The 20,884-nt window shown below is 41.7% G+C and overlaps 1 protein-coding gene and 2 long non-coding RNA genes across 8 annotated transcripts in view; 1 reads left to right on the plus strand and 2 right to left on the minus strand.

The window, feature by feature from the left end:
- Nucleotides 1–20,884, minus strand: part of LOC133638563 (uncharacterized) — a 33,706-nt gene that overhangs the window by 9,698 nt on the left and 3,124 nt on the right. The window lies entirely within an intron of this gene.
- Nucleotides 555–20,492, plus strand: znf532 (zinc finger protein 532). Of its 6 annotated transcripts, XM_062031303.1 has the most exons (10): nucleotides 569–674; nucleotides 1,783–1,847; nucleotides 2,781–5,025; nucleotides 14,825–15,006; nucleotides 15,107–15,283; nucleotides 15,636–15,798; nucleotides 15,894–16,208; nucleotides 16,308–16,420; nucleotides 17,811–17,943; nucleotides 18,012–20,492. In XM_062031303.1, the coding sequence occupies exons 3-10, from the start codon at nucleotides 2,812–2,814 to the stop codon at nucleotides 18,510–18,512; spliced, it is 3,798 nt and encodes a 1,265-aa protein (XP_061887287.1). In that variant the 5' UTR covers nucleotides 569–674; nucleotides 1,783–1,847; nucleotides 2,781–2,811; the 3' UTR covers nucleotides 18,513–20,492. The 6 variants fall into 6 exon arrangements, 5 of the variants coding, with proteins under 5 accessions (XP_061887288.1, XP_061887287.1, XP_061887290.1 ...); XM_062031304.1 differs by lacking the exon at nucleotides 1,783–1,847 and having other exon boundaries at nucleotides 555–674; XR_009823646.1 differs by lacking the exon at nucleotides 569–674 and having other exon boundaries at nucleotides 1,572–1,847; nucleotides 17,833–17,943; nucleotides 18,012–18,158.
- On the minus strand, nucleotides 14,550–16,726 carry LOC133638564 (uncharacterized). Its single transcript, XR_009823648.1, has 3 exons — nucleotides 16,285–16,726; nucleotides 15,891–15,966; nucleotides 14,550–15,258 (listed from the first exon to the last, which is right to left on the minus strand). It is a non-coding gene; the product is annotated as an uncharacterized LOC133638564 (long non-coding RNA).

The raw sequence follows: 20,884 nt of genomic DNA on the forward strand, positions 1-20,884 counted from the left end.
AACATTTGTTTCTTTACCCCTGAATTCACTGCCACAAAGACATTCAGGTATTTATTTTCTGCTGTACAAAAAAACCTACACTGTTTGCATTATACAGTACTAATGTACCGGTAATGCTACTGACTTAATAAGTGCTCATACCTCATATACTATACTCACAAATACTCATACAGGATGCAATGCTCGACACCTATTACATGAAAACACTCCATGCATTGACACCCTTTTCAGTGGTCCCCCCGTTCATTTCTTCCTCTGTGTCTCCCCCACCTCATCTGTCTCCCTCTCTCTCTTCTTCCTTTGCACCAGCTGCTGCTCCAGAGCCAGTGTGGAGAGTCTCTTCGCCACCACCACCACTCCCCCCTCCACCGACAGAGACAAAAGGCCTGATTCGCCTGCTGAACCCAGCCCCCCTTTTTTTCTTACCCCCTTTCTATCCGTCCCTTATTGAATGTCCGTGAAGGTGGCGGTGGCGGGGGCCAAAGCCGGAAAGGAGGCCCGGACTGGGAGTGAATCAGTGAAGGAGAGTGGAGGGCGGGGGCGGGGAAGGAGGAGGAAGATGGAGCCTGGAAGAGCCGGGGCACACTAAGAAGGCAGGTGCTGAGGCCTCGACTGGAGGACATCTTTTTTTTTTAAACTTGAATGTCTCTCAATGTTGGGAAAGATCTGACTGGGTATGCAAATTATCCTTACATATTTATATGCATGGATGTGCATGTTTACGTGTATGCATGAATCTATGGGGCACAAGAAAAGGTATGTTTGGAAGAAATCTAAGTGAGGGGAGGTGCACGGATACCGTCTGTTTACCCATGTTACCTTTTCTTCGGGACTGAGAGTAATGCTTTAAGAAACTTGATTTAAAGAAACATTGGTATTTGGTATCCAGAATACACTACCAGCATAGCATGTCGGCCTTCAGATTCCAAAGTTAGCCGATTTATTTTCATCCCATGAAGGCATTTGTTTGTTATTTTTGATATCTCTGCTCCAACATCATATCATCACCCTATATTCTCTTTCATAGTTGTCTACTAACCTCATTATTAAGGACCAAAGCCAGAAATCCCCTTTACATCCTTTTTTAGGCCCCATTTTAAAAAAAAGAATCCACAACGCAAAGTAACATGAACACTCCGTTTCCTGGGAGTTCAGCCTGTGTGGTTTTGAGGCCGCAGTGCAGCATGGGGTTTTACATTGGCGGACTAAAACCAGCTGAAACCAGTTTGAGGCAGACAGGAACAATGCTGTCGCTGTGCTCCAACGAGGGATAAACAGTATTCCCCACTAACTCTATATCGTACCTTAGCATCTTGACTGCCGACTATTGCGGCATGGGCATGGTCGCAATGACTTGCGGTGAAGGGAGCAGGGAGACTTGGGAAGAGACACAAGGGTGGGGGTGGCTGCCTTGAAGTCTGTGATTCTGCAGCCCACACGCACACACACACGCACGCACGCACGCACGCGCGCGCACGCACGCACGCGCACACACACACACACACACACACACACACACACACACACACACACACACACACACACACACACACACACACACACACATATGAGCATGATCTATGTGTCTTATTTATATGTCTCTGTGTTGCTAGTGCATCAGAGAATGACAAAAGAAGACCCCCAGAATTTAGCACAACGTCGGATGTAACCTGACCCTCAAGTCTGGGCCTTTTGTAAAGAAGCAGATTTTTTTTCTCCAGTCAGGGTGGGGTGCCATTGCTTTTTGAAGGTTTAGTAGTGTTGTGAACATGTTTGTCATAGGATGGAAAAAAGGACAGTCGGAAGGTTTGGCTAGTGGCTGGAGAGGGACGAGACAAGGCGAGAGGGTGAGGAGGGGCTAATTCTTCTGCATGTTTCTTTGACTATTCTTCATTTTACTGACATGGTAGTATTCTAAATGTGTAACTGTCGGGTGGAATGATGCATGCTTGTGAAAGATGTGTTGGGCATGGGATCAGCATGGATTATTTGTCATATTTGTGAGTATTTGACATTCATTTTCAGCTTTAGACCGATCTGGCTAACTGCATGTTCCAGGCCTTTCTTTCTCTGCTGCAGCAGCAGCAGCCATTTTCACCTCCTTTCATTAGTCATCTGCCCTTTTCCCTGTAGACCGTCACCACCCCCACACTCTGCTCCATATACACAGAAATCCCCCATCATCTAAACTAAGGTTGTTCAACTAAAAAAAACAGAAACCAAATACATCTGTGCATGCATGATTACCAGAGCAGAACTGGTGTAGCTGCAACCAGGCTAGCCCCAAAATGGTGCCTTTTGTCCTCAAGAACCATACATGGTGCATTTCATTCCGGTCATATTTCAAATGTCGTATCCGCTATAAAAACCGTCATGCACAAGGCACCAAACAGTATGAAGTTAAAATGTACAAGCATCAAGCATAAAAGCACATATGGGAATACATGGAAGGATTGACTGAGGTAGTAATAATTATGAATTTGTATACAATATAAATTGAATGAAATTTCAGAAGATCCTTGCTAAGATTGTTATTATAAAATGTAAAGATAATGAGGTAGCGTTTGTTTTACGCAAACCAAAATATTATATAACAGATTATGTGCAAGGTAGCTTCTTTTTAATATTGAAAATTAACATTGAATATATTTTTGTTCTCTGAAAAGTTGAAGAAGTCTGCATATCACTAGATATACAGACATATTCTGTTTTAGTAAATTAGTGACGATACTCCAATTCAACTCTACAGGTATGATGATATTTTTTTATACCACTTCTAGGTGACATCCTCATCAAAGCAGGGAAAGGAACATGGGCGATATGAAAACACCCGACTTTGATGACCTCCTTGCAGCCTTCGACATCCCGGACATGGTGGATCCTAAAGCTGCAATTGAATCTGGCCACCAAGAAGATGACAAGGTCAAACAAGCAAAGAGTGGAAAAAATACAGTTGAAGATGATCGGATAGGACATGATGTTGGTGTCAGTGTCATCGTCAAGAATATTCGAAACATGGATACAATTCAACATCTTCGAAATCTTTCAGAGAAGGACGAGCCGTTAAAGCCCCAACACCAGTCTAAAAGAATTGGCAAGCAACTTCAAAATGGATTCTTGTCTTCTATGCCACCCAAAAATGTATGTAAAACTTCCAGGAAGGATGGACAGACAGTAAGTAATCAATCCAGTCCGATCTCCAGTGCAGAGGAGTTTGAGGAAGAGAACACAATTGAAGTAGATAATCCAACTGACAAAATCGGTGGTCTGTCAATTGTCAAGTCCTTTACAAAGAAAGCTCCTGTTTTGGTGGAGAAGGCTTCTAAGTCCAAAGCAAAAGGCTTAAAACCAGACCAGAACAACAACCAAAATATCACTCTGGGAGATTCAATTTTTAGTCACACCCATCAGTCTAGTTTTCCTAAAAAGGAGCCTAAGGAAACTCTTCACAGAGACGCAGAGAGCAAAGAGACAAATGTGCAAACAATGCAAGTCATATCTAAGTCTACTGCAAAACTTTCCTCTTGTATTGCAGCCATTGCTGCTCTTGGTGCTAAAAATGCAAGCCCTACAGACTCCTGTGTATTTGATTTTCCTGTTACACAAATGGAATCAAACCAAGGCAATACAAATTTCAGAGCTCCAGGAAAGACATGTGAACAGGAATCAGCCTTAGAGTTGGCAAAGCGATTGCTATCAGGACAACCACGGAGTCCATCTAGTGTCAACAGTGAGAGTAGCAACAAAGGTTCACCAGACTCAAGCACTGACACTGCCACAGTCATTCCGAAGGTCAGGATAAAAACAATTAAGACCTCTTCTGGACACATCAAGCGTACTGTCACACGGGTGCTCCCAGACTTGGAATTTGAAACAATGAAAAAAGGGGGAAATTCCAATGGCCCAAAAATAGTGGCTACCACTGGTGCATTTTTCTCATGTCCCACTGGCTCCTCTTTGCCAACTACGGTGGTAGCCACCTGTGGGGGTCTATCAAATAGAATAACCAAGCAGATGACAATTAAACCAGTAGCAACAGCCTTTCTTCCAGTCTCAGCTGTCAAGACGGCTGGTTCACAAGTCATCAACCTGAAACTGGCTAATAACACCACAGTCAAAGCAACTGTCATTCCTGCTGCCTCAGTACAAAGCGGCAGCAGTGCCATCCTTAAAGCGGCAAATGCCATGCAACAAACAGTCACGGTCCCTGCCTCTAGTCTGGCTAATGCTAAATTAGTACCAAAGGCAGTCCGTCTCAGTAACCTGAATCTTCTGTCGCAGAATGTATCCTCTGCTCATGGTGATCTCCAACAAGGAAAGTCCAGGCAATCACAACAACTTAAACAGCAAGCCCTTTTCAAAGGCCAGCAGTCAAAGAAGTTCCCCAGAGTTCATGTCATAACCAACTCTCAAAGCTCCATAGTTGATGCTTTCAATAAAGTCCTGAGTAGCATAAATCCAATTCCTGTGTATATCCCAAACCTCTCCCCACCAACCTCAGCCTGTATTTCAATCCCATCTCATGGCTATCAGTGCCTGGAGTGTGGTGACTCATTTGCTCTGGAAAAAAGCTTGACCCAACATTTTGAACGTCGTAGTGTGCGGATTGAGGTTATCTGCAATCACTGTTCAAAAAATCTTGTCTTCTACAACAAGTGCAGCCTTTTGTCTCATGCCAGGGGACACAAGGACAAAGGAGTTGTCATGCAGTGTTCACACCTCATCTTAAAACCCATCCCTGCTGACCAAATGGTAACAGCACCGCCCTATTCCAGACTACACTCTATTACAGATAGCTTCGATGCACAGGCACAACCTGCTCAAACGCCAGATCCAAGTTATGTGACACAAAGTGCAGTGATTTCAGCTCCAAGCAACATCCCAATTGAGGCCGCCATGCCCTTGGAAGATGGTGCATCCAAACTCTGTAGGCACAGCCTGAAGTGTTTGGAATGTAATGAAATGTTCCAGGATGACAGCTCACTAGCTATGCATTATCAGCAAGTTCTGGAGACCAGTGGGCAGGTATGATTTCTATGATATTGCTTATTAACCACTAAATGGGAATACTAAATCGTGTTCATGCAAACCTGTGAATATGCAGAAGTGCTGTGGAAATATTTGGCTGTATTTACACTATATAATATATACCACACTACAATTCAGTACTATTTTTTCCCCCTTTGCGGCCCCTAACTAGGGAATGGCAGGTATCCTAAGATCAAATTCAGCCCTCTTTTCAAAATGAAACAGTAACTGCTGTAACCATGAGACCATTTATATTACAGTCCTACCAGGATTTCACAATGTTGCAATCAAACCAATTCATGCAAATTCAACCGATCCCTGCAAAATATGCACAACCTCACAACGTTGTCCAATCCCCACACATTTGAGCCAATCATCAACATGTTTGCCAAACGAAATGAAAATAAATACAATTTCTCCAGCAGCGCTCCAGCGGAACGCAACTGTCTCACCAATCAAATGTCTACCTGCATCACCCCACATCTTCACTTCCTTGTTTACATTGACATATATTAATTCATTCACTGATTCATTACTCATCATTCACTCATTTTACCAACAAAAATCCCAGCAATAGATCGCTCTCAACAGTTACTCAATGTTCTCATCGGAAGTGCAGGTACTGTATGTGTAATGTGTTGAAACATAAACAAAAGTTTAGGATCGACTTTCAACTTTCAAAACATGCATGAGAATGTCTGCAACTTGTGGACAACAGAGCATACAATTGACAATAAGAATAAGAATAAGAATAATAATAAGAAAATAAGAAGAATATGGCTCAATTTAGATACCCCCCTCCCCCCTTTTCCCCTCCCTCCTTTGTTTTGCGCGTTCACGTCAGTCAAGAGGCGTTCAAATTATCCGTCAGGTAGGCGGGAAGGGCGAAGTACCCCCTTCGAAGAGAAGTGAGCTCGCAGACCTCCCTTCACTATCGAGTGCGAGGAGAAAGACGTCAGACCAGAAAGCCACAGAAGCGTACGAATGTAAGTAATAAGTATAATTAGTGATTTTCATAATAACGACAATCATGTTTTTAGTCAGACTTTAAACCTTTTCTACTGCCCGTACATTTTGGCTTCAAACATAAATACACAATGAAACACATAATATACCGCAAGCTGATGCGCCGACACTTGCAAATTTCGCCAAAAACGTTGTCTACTAAACGGTCTTCTTCCTAGTAAAGACAGACAAAAGAAAATAAGATGAGCACAAGCAAAGGCGAACATGGCGTGCCACGACTCTTGAAAGTAAACAAACATTCGTCGCATCTGCCTTACGTCACTGCTAGCAAACGGTGAGGGTTGACGACGTAGCGAGACTTGAGCGACGTCCGTATGCTTGGTGGCGTATTTGCAATACTTCGCCATTGCACTAAATCAGGGGTCACCAACGCGGTGCCCGCGGGCGCCAGGTCGCCCGTAAGGACCAGATGAGTCGCCCGCGGGCCTGTTCTAAAAAAAAAAAAAAAAATTTAAAAAAAAAAAATTAAATCTACATAGAAAAAACACAAGATACACTTTCAATCAGTGCATCAACCCAAACAACCTCCCCCATGCACACTCATCCACACCCACTCACACAAAAGAGGTTATTTCTTTCTGCTACCAATATTCTGGTTCCCACAACATAGACAACACATCTGCAAGGGACACAGTCCCTGAAGCACACATGATTGTATAGGCTGCTGGTCCACTAACATGTTCATTAATTACTATTTTTTATGTAATTATTTTTATATTGTTTTACTTTCTTTTTTATCCAAGAAAATGTTTTTTATTTATTTATCTTATTTTATTTTATTTTTTAAAAAAGGGCCTTATCTTCAACAGACCAGGTTGTCAATGAAATTAGATTTGTTTAAAGGGTTTTTTAAACCAGGCCCAGTCCAGATAATGTCCAAGTCGGACTCAGCAACACACACCTTCATTCATGTACACAGAAAAAAATTAGGGAACACAACAGATTGCATATAATTTATAAACAAAATTACATTTTCAAAATAAGCATTTATGTACAGTCCAGATTATGTCCAGGTCACTCAAATTAGGGAACACAACAACAGATATTATATAATCTATAAACATATTTATACTTTCAAAATAAGCCTTTGAGGACTTCTCATCTTTTTTTTAATGTTTTTTGGCATCATTATCGTTTTCAACCATGTAACTTTCTAAAGTTAGACAATACTGAATAAATGATTTAAAGAAAGTAATACTAAGTGAATATCTGTTTTTGGCCTTAAAAATAAACATTTTACCGAGTACTATAATTAAATTGACTAAATCATGATTGTCAATGAACTCTCCTAAAATAACAGAAACCACATTAAGCTTCATAAACAAACCAATCCTTAAACACATTTTTTCAACTTCCACCCAAAACAAAGACACAATATGACAATACCAAAACAAATGCAGGGTGGATTCAGGCTCCTGACAACAAAATCGGCAATCATCTGACTCTGTCATATTCCATAATTTTAACATTTTCCCTGTGGGTAAGAAGTTATAAATAATTTTAATTTGAAAATAACGATTTTGCACATCGATAGTGGTTTTATAGATTAGTTTGAATATGGCATCCCATGGCAACGGGCAGTCAAAAAAGTCCTCCCATTTTCCATTTGTGTTGTATGAGGCAGCCTTCAAAGATTTCTTTATTAAATAAAAATTATATATTTTTCTATTTATTTTAGTTCCTTTTTGCCAACTACAATTTCTTATTAGAGGTTTACAAACTAATAATTTAGTAGTTCCATAATTAATTATTTGTTTCCATCTTTTCCCAATTACTCCAGTTAGTTGATAAAATGAAAAGCTTGAGCAAGCATCACCATACATAGCTCTAAATTCATCATACTTCATTATTTTACCATTCTCATTGATAATATCATTGACAAAAATGATTCCTCTTTCAAACATATTTTTCCAAAAGAAAGGCTTTCCATCTATTACAATATTAGAGTTCATCCATATTAACTGCTGCAAAATATCGTCTCTTTTTTCTGGCACATAAAATTGAAAACACCACTATGAGTGGATTGTTTCCTTTATGAACCCCGCCATGTTTCCCAGCAGACTCTCTGGGAGGGGATCACTTGTAAAAAAGGATACAATTTCTTTTGATACAGTACATGTTTTTTGTCCAACAGGACATTTGTGTACCACTCAATGTTTAAATACATCTTTGGAACAATTGATGCTTTTAAAGACAGACACATAGCTTCAAGGTTGAGAAGTTTCAGGCCCCCATATTCATACTCTTTGTACAAAACCTTTCTTTTAATCTTTTCTGGTTTGCCGTTCCAGACAAAATCGAAGACGCTCCGCTCATAAATCTTAAAAAAGTTTTGTGATGGAGCTGGTAATGACAAAAACAAATAAATAAATTGAGGAATAATTAACGAGTTGGCAATAGACATTTTACCATACAAGGTTAGGGATTTCCCTTTCCATAATTGCATAATTTTGTCCAGCTTTCTTAGTCGATTATCATAATTTACTGAGCCTAGATCTTCCAGATTTTCTGGGACAACAACACCAAGTATGTTAACTGGTCCATCTGTCCACAAAACAGGCACTTTGCATTCCATTCGAAAGGACGTTCCCTTTAGATTTCCGATCCTTAACATTTTACATTTATCATAATTAAGCTTAAGGCCAGATTGCTGTGAAAATATGTCCAAAAGATTAAGAAGGTTCCGCAAACAATGAGGAAAAATCTTATCTTTGTGAATCAGCCTTTTCTGACATGAACTTCATCAAGAACAAACACAGAACACGCCTCACTGATGCACATCTGCAAGACTCACTCAGAGTTGCAGTGTCAAGTTACACACCAGAGTACAACACAATAGTTAACAGCATGCAATGCCAGGCTTCCCACTAACTGACAAAGAAACAGATAACAGATTTGGTGTCCAGTTCAAAGTGTGACATGATTTAAAAATTTGAGAGTTTACTTTTGTATTTTACATGAGTTATTATTTGTACAAACATGGTGCAAAGTAATTCATGATTTGTTAAAAAATGTTAGTGGCTAGCTAGTTAAAATGGGATATTGTGATTTCACAAGACTGTCTTAGAAGTGATCATTTGAAAATGTTCAATTTGAAAAATGTGCACTTAGAGAAAATATAAAAATAAAGTGTTGCATATTGATATTTATCTGTTTCTATATATATTTATTGTGAGAAATCATTAAGATGATCAGTGTTTCCACAAAGATAAATATAATTAATTATTAATAATAACAGAGTTAAAGGTAAATTGAGCAAATTGGCTACTTCTGGCAATGTATTTAAGTGTGTATCTAACTGGTAGCCCTTCGCATTAATCAGTACCCAAGAAGTAGCCCCTGGTTTCAAAAAGGTTGGTGACCCCTGCACTAAATGCTAGAGCCAAGGGGGTGGGTTAAGTAGAAGAGGGGAGGGGAAGAGGGAGAATTTTAATTAAGCCCAAGAAGAAGAAGAAAAAAAAGAAAAAGGCAGCCTTTGGTGGTGTTTGTTTTACAAACTATGCACGCTTCTGTGTGAGTTGGTCACGTGTAAACATGCCCGCAAATGTAGCATACTGTTAGTTAATAATATTAAGAATAATAATGGATTCGATTTATATAGCGATTTCCTAGACACTCAAAGCGCTTCACAGAGAACTGAGAAGCCCTCTTTCATTCACTCCACATTCACATAAAAAGGTGGTCAGCTACATTTGTAGCCACAGCTACCCTCGGGTAGACTGATAAAAGCATGGCTGCCAATTTGCGCCTACGGCCCATTCAACCACCGCCCCACATTCGTACAGCAAACATACATTCTCATTCATACACCAAACAATCATTCATATTCATACACCAAACATTCATTCACATAAATACACCAGTGTGAGCGGAATAGGGAGAAAGGTGGGTGAAGTGTCTTGCCTAAGGACACAACAGCCGAGACTAGGATGGCGGAAGCTGGAATCAAACTTGGAACTCTTAAGTTGATGGCCTGGCAATCTGAGTTACGCCGTCCCAGGACAGTGGAACCTCGATTTACAAACACCCCTACTTGCGACCTTTTCAGTTTAGGAACCTTTTGCGTCGCGCCAAATATGCCTCTGTATGTGAACCATGTTTTGTCGTATGAACGCTTCATTCACTAATATTGCATGCTGCTTGAAGCCAGGGTTTCCCGCAGCGCTTTGTTGTTAAGGCGGCCGCCTTAACAACAAAGAGCCACCGCCTAAACTAAAGTCTTAACAAGCTGCTCCGCTTAGTTCTGCCTCTGCCTCTGTCAGTACGTCTCTGCAGCATCCAGCGTTGTCCCACCACAGAACCATCTGATTGGTTACACGCAAAGCGGTAACATCCAATCAGCAGTGCATATTCAGAGTGCATGTATAAGCCAATCAGCAGTGCGTATTCAGAGCGCATGTAGTCAGTGCTCCTTCGGTGGAGTGATCAGAAAGGTAAGCATAATGCAGCGGACTCTCCCCAAATTATAATAAATACTTCCAAGTCAACTACTAGTAACATCACTATGAGCCCGTTGACGTTCTAGAAACATAAGCGGCAGCTCAGCTCGCTCGCAGTCCTTGAGGTGAAGGCTAATTAGCTTTCAGCGTAACGTTAGCTCACTGTACGGTGTGTGTGTGTGCGTGCATGCGTGTGTGTGTGTCTGTCTGAGAGAAAGACAAGCATTATTGGCCTACAGTTAACAACTAAGTTATTTCACTTTACTTGTTTCTGTGTTGATTAAGCTGTGTTGAAGCAGCAAAAAAGGACATTATGTTAAATGAGGAGTTTCTGTCTCTGATAGTTGATATAATAATGTAACAGCATCATAAAGCCTACATGAACTCCATGGTGTTCAGGGATGAATAGTCTCTCATATTGCTATTGTATTATTTTTTTCAGCTATAGTTACATTAATCATTAGTAATGTAGCAGCCAAGTTTTGAATGGCAGGGTCCCTGCTATCACATGTTAAAAAAAATATAACATTTACATAATAAAAATCAACTACAGGCTTCCCATATGCTGTAATAAATTAAGCATGATGAGTTTCAGACCACGCCAAAGCTAAAACACCAGAAAAAACTACACATCAAGTTTTTGTTTGATACTGTCACAAGTGTCAAACAAAAACTTGATGTGTAATTTTTTTTTCACCTTATTATGGAGCTATGTTGTCCGGGGGATTCTATGCCCCCTGTTAGGGTCTCCCAAGACAAAAGGACCAGACAAAGAGCATCTCGAAGACCTTTATGAAGAAGAAAAAACAAGGACTCAGATTTCCCCCCCTGGTGGCCAGGCCCCACGGGGACAGAGGCAACGTGGGTCCACCCCTCCAATGGGTTCACCACTCATAGGAAGGGGCATACAATAAATCGCTGCCGTTGTGTCCTTGGGCGGGACACTTCACCCTTTGCCCCCGGTGCCACTCACACCGGTGAATTGAATGATGAATGATAGGTGGTGGTCGGAGGAGCCGTTGGCGCAAATAGCAGCCACGCTTCCGTCAGTCTACCCAAGGGCAGCTGTGGCTATGAAAGTAGCTTACCACCACCAGGTGTGAATGAATGATGGGTTCTACATGTAAAGCGACTTTGGGTACTTAGAAAAGCGCTATATAAATCCCAGGTATTATTATTATTATTATACACCCTTGCTCCTGATTTGTCGTGGTTAGGGCCTTGCATGGCAGCTCCCGCCATCAGTGTGTGAATGTGTGTGTGAATGGGTGAAAGTGTAAATAGTGTCAAAGCGCTTTGTCCTTTTCTACTTTGAAGGTAGAAAAGCTCTATACAAGTATAACCCCTTTACCATTTTCAAACATATGGGTGTCTATATGTGCACTTGGCACCTGGACAACCTATGCCGCAGTTCGATGATCAACCTTCTGGTTGTCATCGAATTTGTGCTCATGTTTTGGACACTTGGGTGAAGATAGGGGCGGAGCTTTCTACCGATCACCACCCGGTGGTGAGTTGGCTCCGATGGTGGGGGAGGATTCCGGACAGACCTGGCAGGCCCAAACGCATTGTGAGGGTCTGCTGGAACTGTCTAACAAAGTCTGACAGTCAGAGAGATTTTCAATTCCCACCTCCGGAAGAACTTTGAACATGTCACGAGGGAGGTGCTGGACATTGAGTCCGAGTGGACCATGTTCCCTACCTCTATTTTGAGGCAGCCAATCGAAGCTGTGGCTGCAAGGTGGTTGGTGCCTGTCATGGCGGTAATTCCAGAACCTGCGTCAAGCTGAAGAAAGAGTCCTATGGGTCCTTTTGGGACTCCGGTGGCAGCGGACAGGTACTGAAAGGCCAAGTTGTGCGCGGCTTTGGCGGTCGCGACATGGGAGTTCAGAGAAGCCATGGAAAACGACTTTCAGCAGCTTCGAAGCAGTTCTGGACCACCATCCGCCACCTCAGAAGGGGGAAGCAGTGCACTGTGAACAGCGTGTATAGTATATGTATAGGATCGGAGGAAGGAATACTTTGACCTCCTCAATCCCAACAACATGTCTTCCTATGAGGAAGCAGTGCCTTGGGAATCTGTGGTGGGCTATCCTATTACTGGGGCTAAAGTTGCAGAGGTAGTTAAAAAGCTCCGTGGTGGCAGGGCCCCGGGGGTGGATGAAGTACGCCCGAAGTTCCTTAAGGTTCTGGATGCTGTGGGGCTGTCTTGGTTGACAAGATTCTGCAACATTGCGGTACATCTGGATTGGCAGACCGGGGTGGTCGTTCCTCTCTTTAAGAAGGGGAACCGGAGGGTGTGTTCCAACTATCGTGGGATCACACTCCTCAGCCTTCCGGGTAAGGTCTATTCAGGTGTACTGGTGAGGAGGCTAGTACATAGGAAAGTCGAACCTCGGATTCAGGAGGAGCAGTGTTGGTCGTGGAAATGTGGACCAGCTCTTTACTCCTGGAAGTGTCCTTGAGAATGCATGGGAGTTTGCCCAACCAGTCTACATGTGCTTTGTGGACTTGGAGAAGGTCCCTTGGGAAGTCCTGTGGGGAGTGCTCGGAGAGTATGGAGTATTGGACTGTCACATTGTGGCGGTCTTCTCCCTCTATGATTGGTGTCATAGCTTGGTCCGGAATACCGGCAGTAAATCGGACCCTTTTTCAGTGAGGGCTGGACTCATCAGGGCTACCCTCTGTCACCGATTATTTTCATGACTTTTATGGACAGAATGTTTAGGCGCAGTCAGGGCATTGAGGAGATCTGGTTGGGTGGCTGCAGGATTAGATCTCTACTTTTTGTAGATGATGTGGTCCTAATGGCTTAATCTGGCCAGGATTTTCAGCTCTCACTGGATCGGTTCGCAGCCAAGTGTGAAGCGACTGGGATGGGAATCAGCACCTCCATGTCCGAGTCCATGGTTCTCAAGGAACTCTTGCCCCAATTCGAGGAGTTCAAGTACCTCAGAGTCTTGTTCACGAGTGAGGCAAGAGTGGATTGTGAGATCGACAGACAGATCGGTGCGGCGTCCATTGTAGTAAAGAAGGAGCTGAGCCGGAAGGCAAAGCTCTCAATTTACCGGTCGATCTACGTTCCCATCCTCACCTATTGTCATGAGCTTTGAGTTATGACCGAAAGGACAAGATCCCGGGTACAAGCGGCCGAAATGAGTTTCCTCCGTCGGGTGGCGGGGCTCTCCCTTAGAGATAGGGTGAGAAGCTCTGTCATTCGGTAGGAGCTCAAAGTAAAGCCGCTGCTCCTCCACATCGAGAGGAACCAGATGAGGTGTTTCGGGCATCTGGTCAGGATGCCTCCCACACGCCTCCCTGGGGAGGTGTTTAAGCACGTCCGACCTGTGGGAGACCACGGGGGAAATCCAGGACACGTTGGGGGGACAATGTCTCCCAGCTGGCCTGGGAACGCCTCGGGATCCACCGTGAAAAGCTAGACGAAGTGGTTGGGGAAAGGGAAGTCTGGGCTTCTCTGCTTAGGCTGCTGCCCCCGCAACCCGACCTCAGATAATCAGAGGAAGATGGATAGATGGACCGTCACGCGTCACTCATTATTGTGAAGACTTTGAAATGGCAGTATCGGCAATACTGTTACACCCCTAATATGTAAATATACATTATCTCACACAAGTAAATACATCCTTCAACCAGTTTTACTACAGTACACCATTTAAAGGGAGAGTATTAGAAATTAAGCTTGGATATATTTTAGAGTACTGTAGTTAGTGTACAGCTGGTATACAAAGTTTAATTTCTGTAGTAATGTCCCTTCAAGATTATTTGTACTGTTATTTCAGCATTATTTATTTTTAACTGCCAAAGTTTTTTTCTCATGTGAAGGTTGGGTTATAATTGTAGGTATTTTTCTTGCAGTGGTACACATGTACTGTACTTTGTTGTGGCTTAATAAATCATATTTTACACATTTTTTGTGCCGTGTTAGTAAGATGCCTTTCTCATTTATGTTTATATTGGTTTATTATTTTCTTCAGAAAATGTCCCTATAATAACTCCAAAAGGAAACAACAATTTATTTCAATGTTCACTTTCTCTCAATTTTTTCATGCAACAAAAATCTTGTGCTTTTAGGGTTAGAGTTACAAAAACACTTAAAACGCTAACTACAAATTCATAAAATCACAAGGATATGTAATGTTAATGGAAAAAAGCGTTAAAACGTTGCAACTTTTGCAGCAACTTTTTAAAAATGCTGCTTTGAAATCAGGCATTTTATGCTGGAACAATAAAAAAAGACAGCGAAATCATGGAGGAACTGTTACTATATTTAACACACAATACAATTAACATTTCTATGTTCTCTGTTTCATTAGAAAACCTGCAATATCTGCCAAATGCTTCTTCCAAATCAGTGCAGTTTTCTGTCGCATCAACGAATCCATCAGCACAAGTCTCCTTACATCTGCCCAGAGTGTGGCGCAAGCTGTCGATCTGTCCACTTCCAGTCCCACGTCACCAAGAACTGCCTGCACTACGCACGTAGAGTCGGCTACCGGTCAGTCACAATAGAAGACTGTTTCAAGGTAAATCTAATCTTACGGTAGTAGCTATCACAAGCTGATATTTCCCCCTTTGTCCTGTTTCCAAACTGCTAGATGTATTCACTGTAGTGTGATCTTCTCTGATGTTGCGACTTTGAAGTCGCACATCCAGACTACACACTGTGAGGTCTTCTATAAATGTCCGCTTTGTCCCATGGCCTTCAAGTCTGCACCAGCAACACACTCCCATGCGTACACACAGCATCCTGGATTGAAAGCAGGAGAGCCTAAGTAAGTCTAGATTCAAGCCTCATACAGAAGATCCCTGTTTCAAGAATAATACATTTAATAAAAAATGGACATATATTCTTGCCTTAAAGAAAGGTCAATACATATTCTCATCCATCCACATGCTCTACTGCAAATTAATACCCTGAACCAATTCATTTTTCGAAGGAAAATTATCCTTGTTGTTCATCCGTTGTAGGATTTGTAGATTTTAGACATGGTGGCTTATCATCGATGTTTGTTTTTCCACATGGAAACCTTTCATTAGATAGTCCATCCTGAGCAGGTGTAACAAGAGAGAGAGAGAGAGTAATTGTATTCACCACATTGTTTTTTTCTCGTCTTTGTCTGACAGGCTTATATACAAGTGTTCCATGTGCGATACTGTGTACACTTTGCAGTCTCTTCTTTACACACACTTTGACCAGCATGTTGTCACTCATAAAGTTCCTGTGTTCAAATGCCCCGACTGCTCCATGCACTATGCACAGAAACAGCTCATGCTGGACCATATAAAGGTAGGGCTAGCTAACATAACACTGAGCTCATATAACTCAATCAAAGCTCTCTGATATGAAAATATAACAATATGTGGTTTGAATTCCTTTACCAGGGCATTCATGGAACTCTGAAGACTATTGAGGGTCCACCAAACTTAGGAATCAACCTCCCGCTCAGCGCCAAACCTACAAATTCAAACAGCACCATCAACAATGGCCCTACAAATGACAATAACAACAACAAGGATGGGCAAAACACCAATGGACAAAACAAAGGCATCAAGAAGACTGCACCTTCATCACCCAAAAAAGACAGCAAAAACAGATTGGGTAAAGATACTAGTTCAGATTATACATGTGCAGAGTGCAACAGTGTCTTCAGTGGCAGAGAGGTCTTCTTGAATCACATGACAAAAGAACATGGCAAGGTAAATATCTGCACGGGCAGTAAAATTGTGAGATTTACGTTGAATAACTGAAAAGTTTAAATGTGTGCTAGCTTACCCACTCTTCCTCTTCTACATTAGATATTGAAGAAGCACCCATGCCGACAGTGCGACAAGTCCTTCAGTTCCACTCACAGTCTTTGCCGACACAACCGCCTCAAACACAAGGGAGTGCACAAAGCATACACCTGCCCGTGAGTAGAGGCTATTAGATATGGATAATATTGTGCACCAAAAAATATTACCAGTTAGTACGACACAAGAAATGATGGATTTGCTCTTGGAGGTCAGAATGTACATATTGCACAAATCTGAGGAGCATATTCTTCAAGCAGGCTTAAGTAAAGGGTTCTTCTGGATGTGTCTGCATCTGCTTAATGATGGCATCATGTAGTAGGGAGAGTGCTACGCTAACGTTAGCATGGGGTGGTATATAAACAGTTGTTAAAATGACAACAATGACCTCTATCGGTAGGTAGAAGGGTCTGCACACTACTGAGATCTCCTCTAGATCCGGACAGCAGTGGGTGTAGATATTTTTACAGTTTGTGCTTCAGTCATCCAGTGTATAAATTTACAGCCCTCCCCCTCTGCTCTTACTCTGCAGAGTCTTTAATGCCATCAAAGCGGTGCAGGCTGCGATCTTTTAGATAAACAGCTAAAAGACGTGGAAGAGCGAGTGTAGCCAAAATTCTGTGATGATAATCGCACTGCTGTCCCAAAGACTGTTGTTGCTGACCAACCATAATTCCAGTTTGTCGGTTTTGTGGACGATGGATCTGGTGTTCGTTAGGAGATGCTCGGAACCGGTGGATTGTGTGGTTTTCGCTTTATACTTGCTAGCAGGTCCGTTTTGCAACTACTCTTTTGTTTACGATGCCTCTGCCGACGTCATCTTCTCCACTGTCCGAGGACAAACCACTTAGAGCCAAGTGCTCTAGCCTTGTCGTCTGGGATGTAGTAAGACTGATGACATTTCCGAGACATAAATCCAACTGTATTAAAGGTATTTAGTAATAATTTTTATGCTTTTGGCTCTTAATTGAGTGCTGTATGTATGGCCCTTGGAGTTGCGTGTAGCTACAAAAATGTTGGGGTTCAGTGGCATCATTTCAGTCCTTAATCATAGATATGAACAGGGTCAGCTCCTCTGCCAGGACTTTGACGCTTAAGTTTTATGCCGATTTTCAAGTTGTTAAACCACCAAACTGTTCAAGGCCTGAGTGTTTACTGTGCAGCAGAACCAAGGGAAATTAGACTTGTGCAGTAATAATAAGGTAGTAATCACTCATTATGCTTTTGACACCTGAATGAGTACTGTATGTATGTGTACATATGTTCCTAGGTGTTGCATGTAGCTACAAGAACATGGTGGTTCAAGGAACAGATTTCAGTCTTTGGTCCTAGTTCTGAACAGTTTGTAGAAGAATAATGATTTGACATGTTGCTGAGAAGAAAAAACAAGTAAAAAAAATGTTTCTGGTATATTCAAGATGGATCCAGCAGTATAAATGTGGGGCTATGCAAGAATATCAGAGTAGTTCATCGAGGACTATGATTGTGATTTTATTACACTTGATTAAGGCACTGCCCACTGCTCAGTCAGACCTTCACCAAGAGAGTGCTGCTCGATCAGCACATTCAGTTGATGCATGGAGCCTCAGAGGAGAAGAATGCCAGCGCGGCTCCCACAGATAATTCGCCAGAGAAGAAATCGGTACAGATATAAAAAAATTTTTTTACTGCAACATTACCTTTTACACATTCCTGACACATCTTTTTCAGATTGCCAGCCCCAAGAGAAAAAAGGATGCAGAAGAGAAGGTGTCTCCAGAGTTAAACCCCCGTGGTTTAGACTTGCAGCCTTTGAAGAGGCTCAAAGTTAACATACCCAAAGTTCACAGATGTGCTGTCTGCGGCTTCACCACAGAGGACCTCATCGCATTCCATAAGCACATCCCCCAGCACAAGTCGGACCACTCGTCCTACCAGTGCCAGGAGTGTGGACTATGCTACACTTCCCTGCACTCTAAGTCCAGACACCTTTTCATCGTCCATCGTCTGAAGGAGCCACAATGCTTCGCCCGTTACAGGGGTAAGGATGATAATGAAAACCAGCGGGAGAACTTCATGGAAGTTACAGCACAGGATGATGATGGAATGTCAAAGACCAAATGTAAAGTGTGTGGGAAACAGTTTGAGACCGAGGGCAACCTCAACACTCACATGAGGACACATGGAATGGCATTTATCAAGGCCAAAAGACTCAGTTCGGCTGAGAAATGAATCCTCGCCACCATAATCAAAACTGTAGAATTCCTTTTATATAGTTGTACAGTATCTATTGGCTGGGGTCCTATTGTATAAAATTACTGCAATAAACTGTTTATAGTATACAAATACACATCCGTGGGGGAAATAAGCATTTGGTCCCATGCTGATTTTTGTAAGTTAACGCTCCTACATGAAACATCCGAAATTGTTTAGGTAAGTTGACTGTAACATAGAGAGACGGGGTGTGAAAAACACCTTAACAACAGACTCAATAAAGGTTTTGAATTAATTTGTTTTTGATCCAGAGCAAAAAGGCATTGATATGCAAAACATTGCTTAGTATTTGGAGAAACCCCTGTTGATAAACACAATGGTCAGACATCTCTTGTAGTTGGTCACCAGGGTTGTAAACATCTCAGGAGAGATTTTGGGTAAAGAAATACCCCAAAAGCAGAAAGCTTCCAATGCCATGTGTGACAGTAGGGATGGTTGGTGTCGTATTTAATATCTCTCTGCCTCCACACACATCAGTTCCAGTTGATGCTTAAAAGCTCAATTTTGGCTTCTGCTGACTAAAACGTATTATACCAAGCCTTATCTGTGTCATATTGGTGTTTATTGACAAACTTCAGACAGGCTTGTACATGTGCTTTGTTGAAAGGGGGGCCTTGCAGGCACTGCAGGATCTCAATCCATTACATCAAAGTATGTTACTAATGGGTTTTTTTCTTCGCTAACTGTGTACCAAACTCCCCTAAGATCATTAACCAGCTCCTCCTCTCATAATTCTGGGCCTTTGTTTGAGTCACCCTTGGCTCACGAGGTCAAAACTAGCTTCGACCTCCAAAACAAGGGCAACTTCTTTAATTTCCAAATTATTGCGCTAATAGTGCTCTTTCATAACAAGCTTCTTGTTATGAAAAGTCAATTTCAGTCTACAACCTTGCCCCTAATGTCCTTTGACATCCCTTTTGTCTTGGCGGAGAGGTTGGAATAGACTAGACCAATTCTGTAACAGGTATCATTTGTCCTTATAATGATTTGAGTTTCGGAGTACGTTTCCGAAGGGACGCGAGTCATTTGTGTGTTTCAGGACAGAAGGCTTTCTGGCAGGGAGGGGCTCAAATACTTATTTCACTTAATCAAATATACATTAATTATAGCTTTTCTCAATTTTTTTGTATTATTATTTGTTTTAGTTTTTACATTTTGTTGCTCTCAGTTACAGTAAACATACTATTACAAATCTATTGACTGTCTAATCAACACGGGATCAAATACTTATTTTCTCCTCCATGTATAAAGGTTACTTTTTGTTTTCAATTGAACAAAACTAGTTTTTGTACTCCATGTTTTTAAAGACTTGAGCTGTTGTTGTTTTTATATAGTAGAGCTTTTTATTTTTTCATTTGTTATGGAGAGCTACATAACGTACAACTGTATTGTATGGTTTTGGCAAAATTGGCCTTAGTCCTTAGGCCACGTCCACACGAATGTGGGTATTTTTTAAATCATACTCTAATCAATTTTCTATGAATTTAGGACTTTTGGGTCATACGATGTGTTTCAGGTAAAACCTCAGAAACATCAGAAAAATATACATGCCAGCTTCGCCTCACATAGCTAACATTGTTCTGTTCATTCGTACTCTGGAGAATGTAAATTGGGCTGTTACTCCTGACTACTAATTAGAAAACCAGTAACAGTTAAGAGGCATTAGCGAGACCTCATATTTCAATTGACAACTTTAACAGGCAGACATACTGTCCTTAAAAGCTGTATGGGGTAGCTAGGAGCTACTTGGACAAGACTTAAGTCTTTTGCTGTAAAACTGCCTGCGAGAAGCAGTCTATGTATTGAATGTTGTCTTTGCTGCTGCCGTTGGGCTCTAATTTGTATGTCAATAAATAGTGAAAGGATCATCAGCTTCTCGATGGATTGTAATTATTATTTTTATTTCTAACAGAGCAGTTGATTCGCCCAATACTGAATACTGAATACAATACTGAATGTGACTACGGTAGTTTGTGTTTAGGTTTTTAGAACAAGTACCCCCTCTGGCGGTCAATGCTGAACAGCATCTAAAGTACTTTTCTCAAAATCATTATTAACCCTGTATGGGGAGGGCACTGATTAAAATAGTTAATAATTAATGCCGAATGTTAACACCTAACTTATTTTATGTGGTTAACAGACATTATTTTTAAGTGAAGTTATCATATTTGAAATAACATGTCTATGGACGTTCTAATTCATCCAGGTGCATTGTATTCTCAGGGCATTCAATCGATCGCAACTGGACTGTTTGGTATGTCTTAGAAGACGTTTCACCTCCAACTATGCTCATAGACTTAGATTCGTCAGATATAGTCTTAGACTGTGGA

The sequence above is a fragment of the Entelurus aequoreus genome, linkage group LG21 (genome assembly GCF_033978785.1).
Source record: "Entelurus aequoreus isolate RoL-2023_Sb linkage group LG21, RoL_Eaeq_v1.1, whole genome shotgun sequence".
Lineage (NCBI taxonomy): Eukaryota > Metazoa > Chordata > Actinopteri > Syngnathiformes > Syngnathidae > Entelurus > Entelurus aequoreus.

What these genes read in the sequence shown, in the direction of transcription:
- znf532 (XM_062031304.1), top strand. Translation starts at nt 2,812, where the DNA reads ATGGGCGATATGAAAACACCCGACTTTGATGACCTCCTTGCAGCCTTC. An exon ending in TTCTGGAGACCAGTGGGCAG is followed by an intron (nt 5,026 to 14,824) that starts GTATGATTTCTA and finishes CTGTTTCATTAG; the next exon opens with AAAACCTGCAATATCTGCCA. An exon ending in TTGAAAGCAGGAGAGCCTAA is followed by an intron (nt 15,284 to 15,635) that starts GTAAGTCTAGAT and finishes TTTGTCTGACAG; the next exon opens with GCTTATATACAAGTGTTCCA.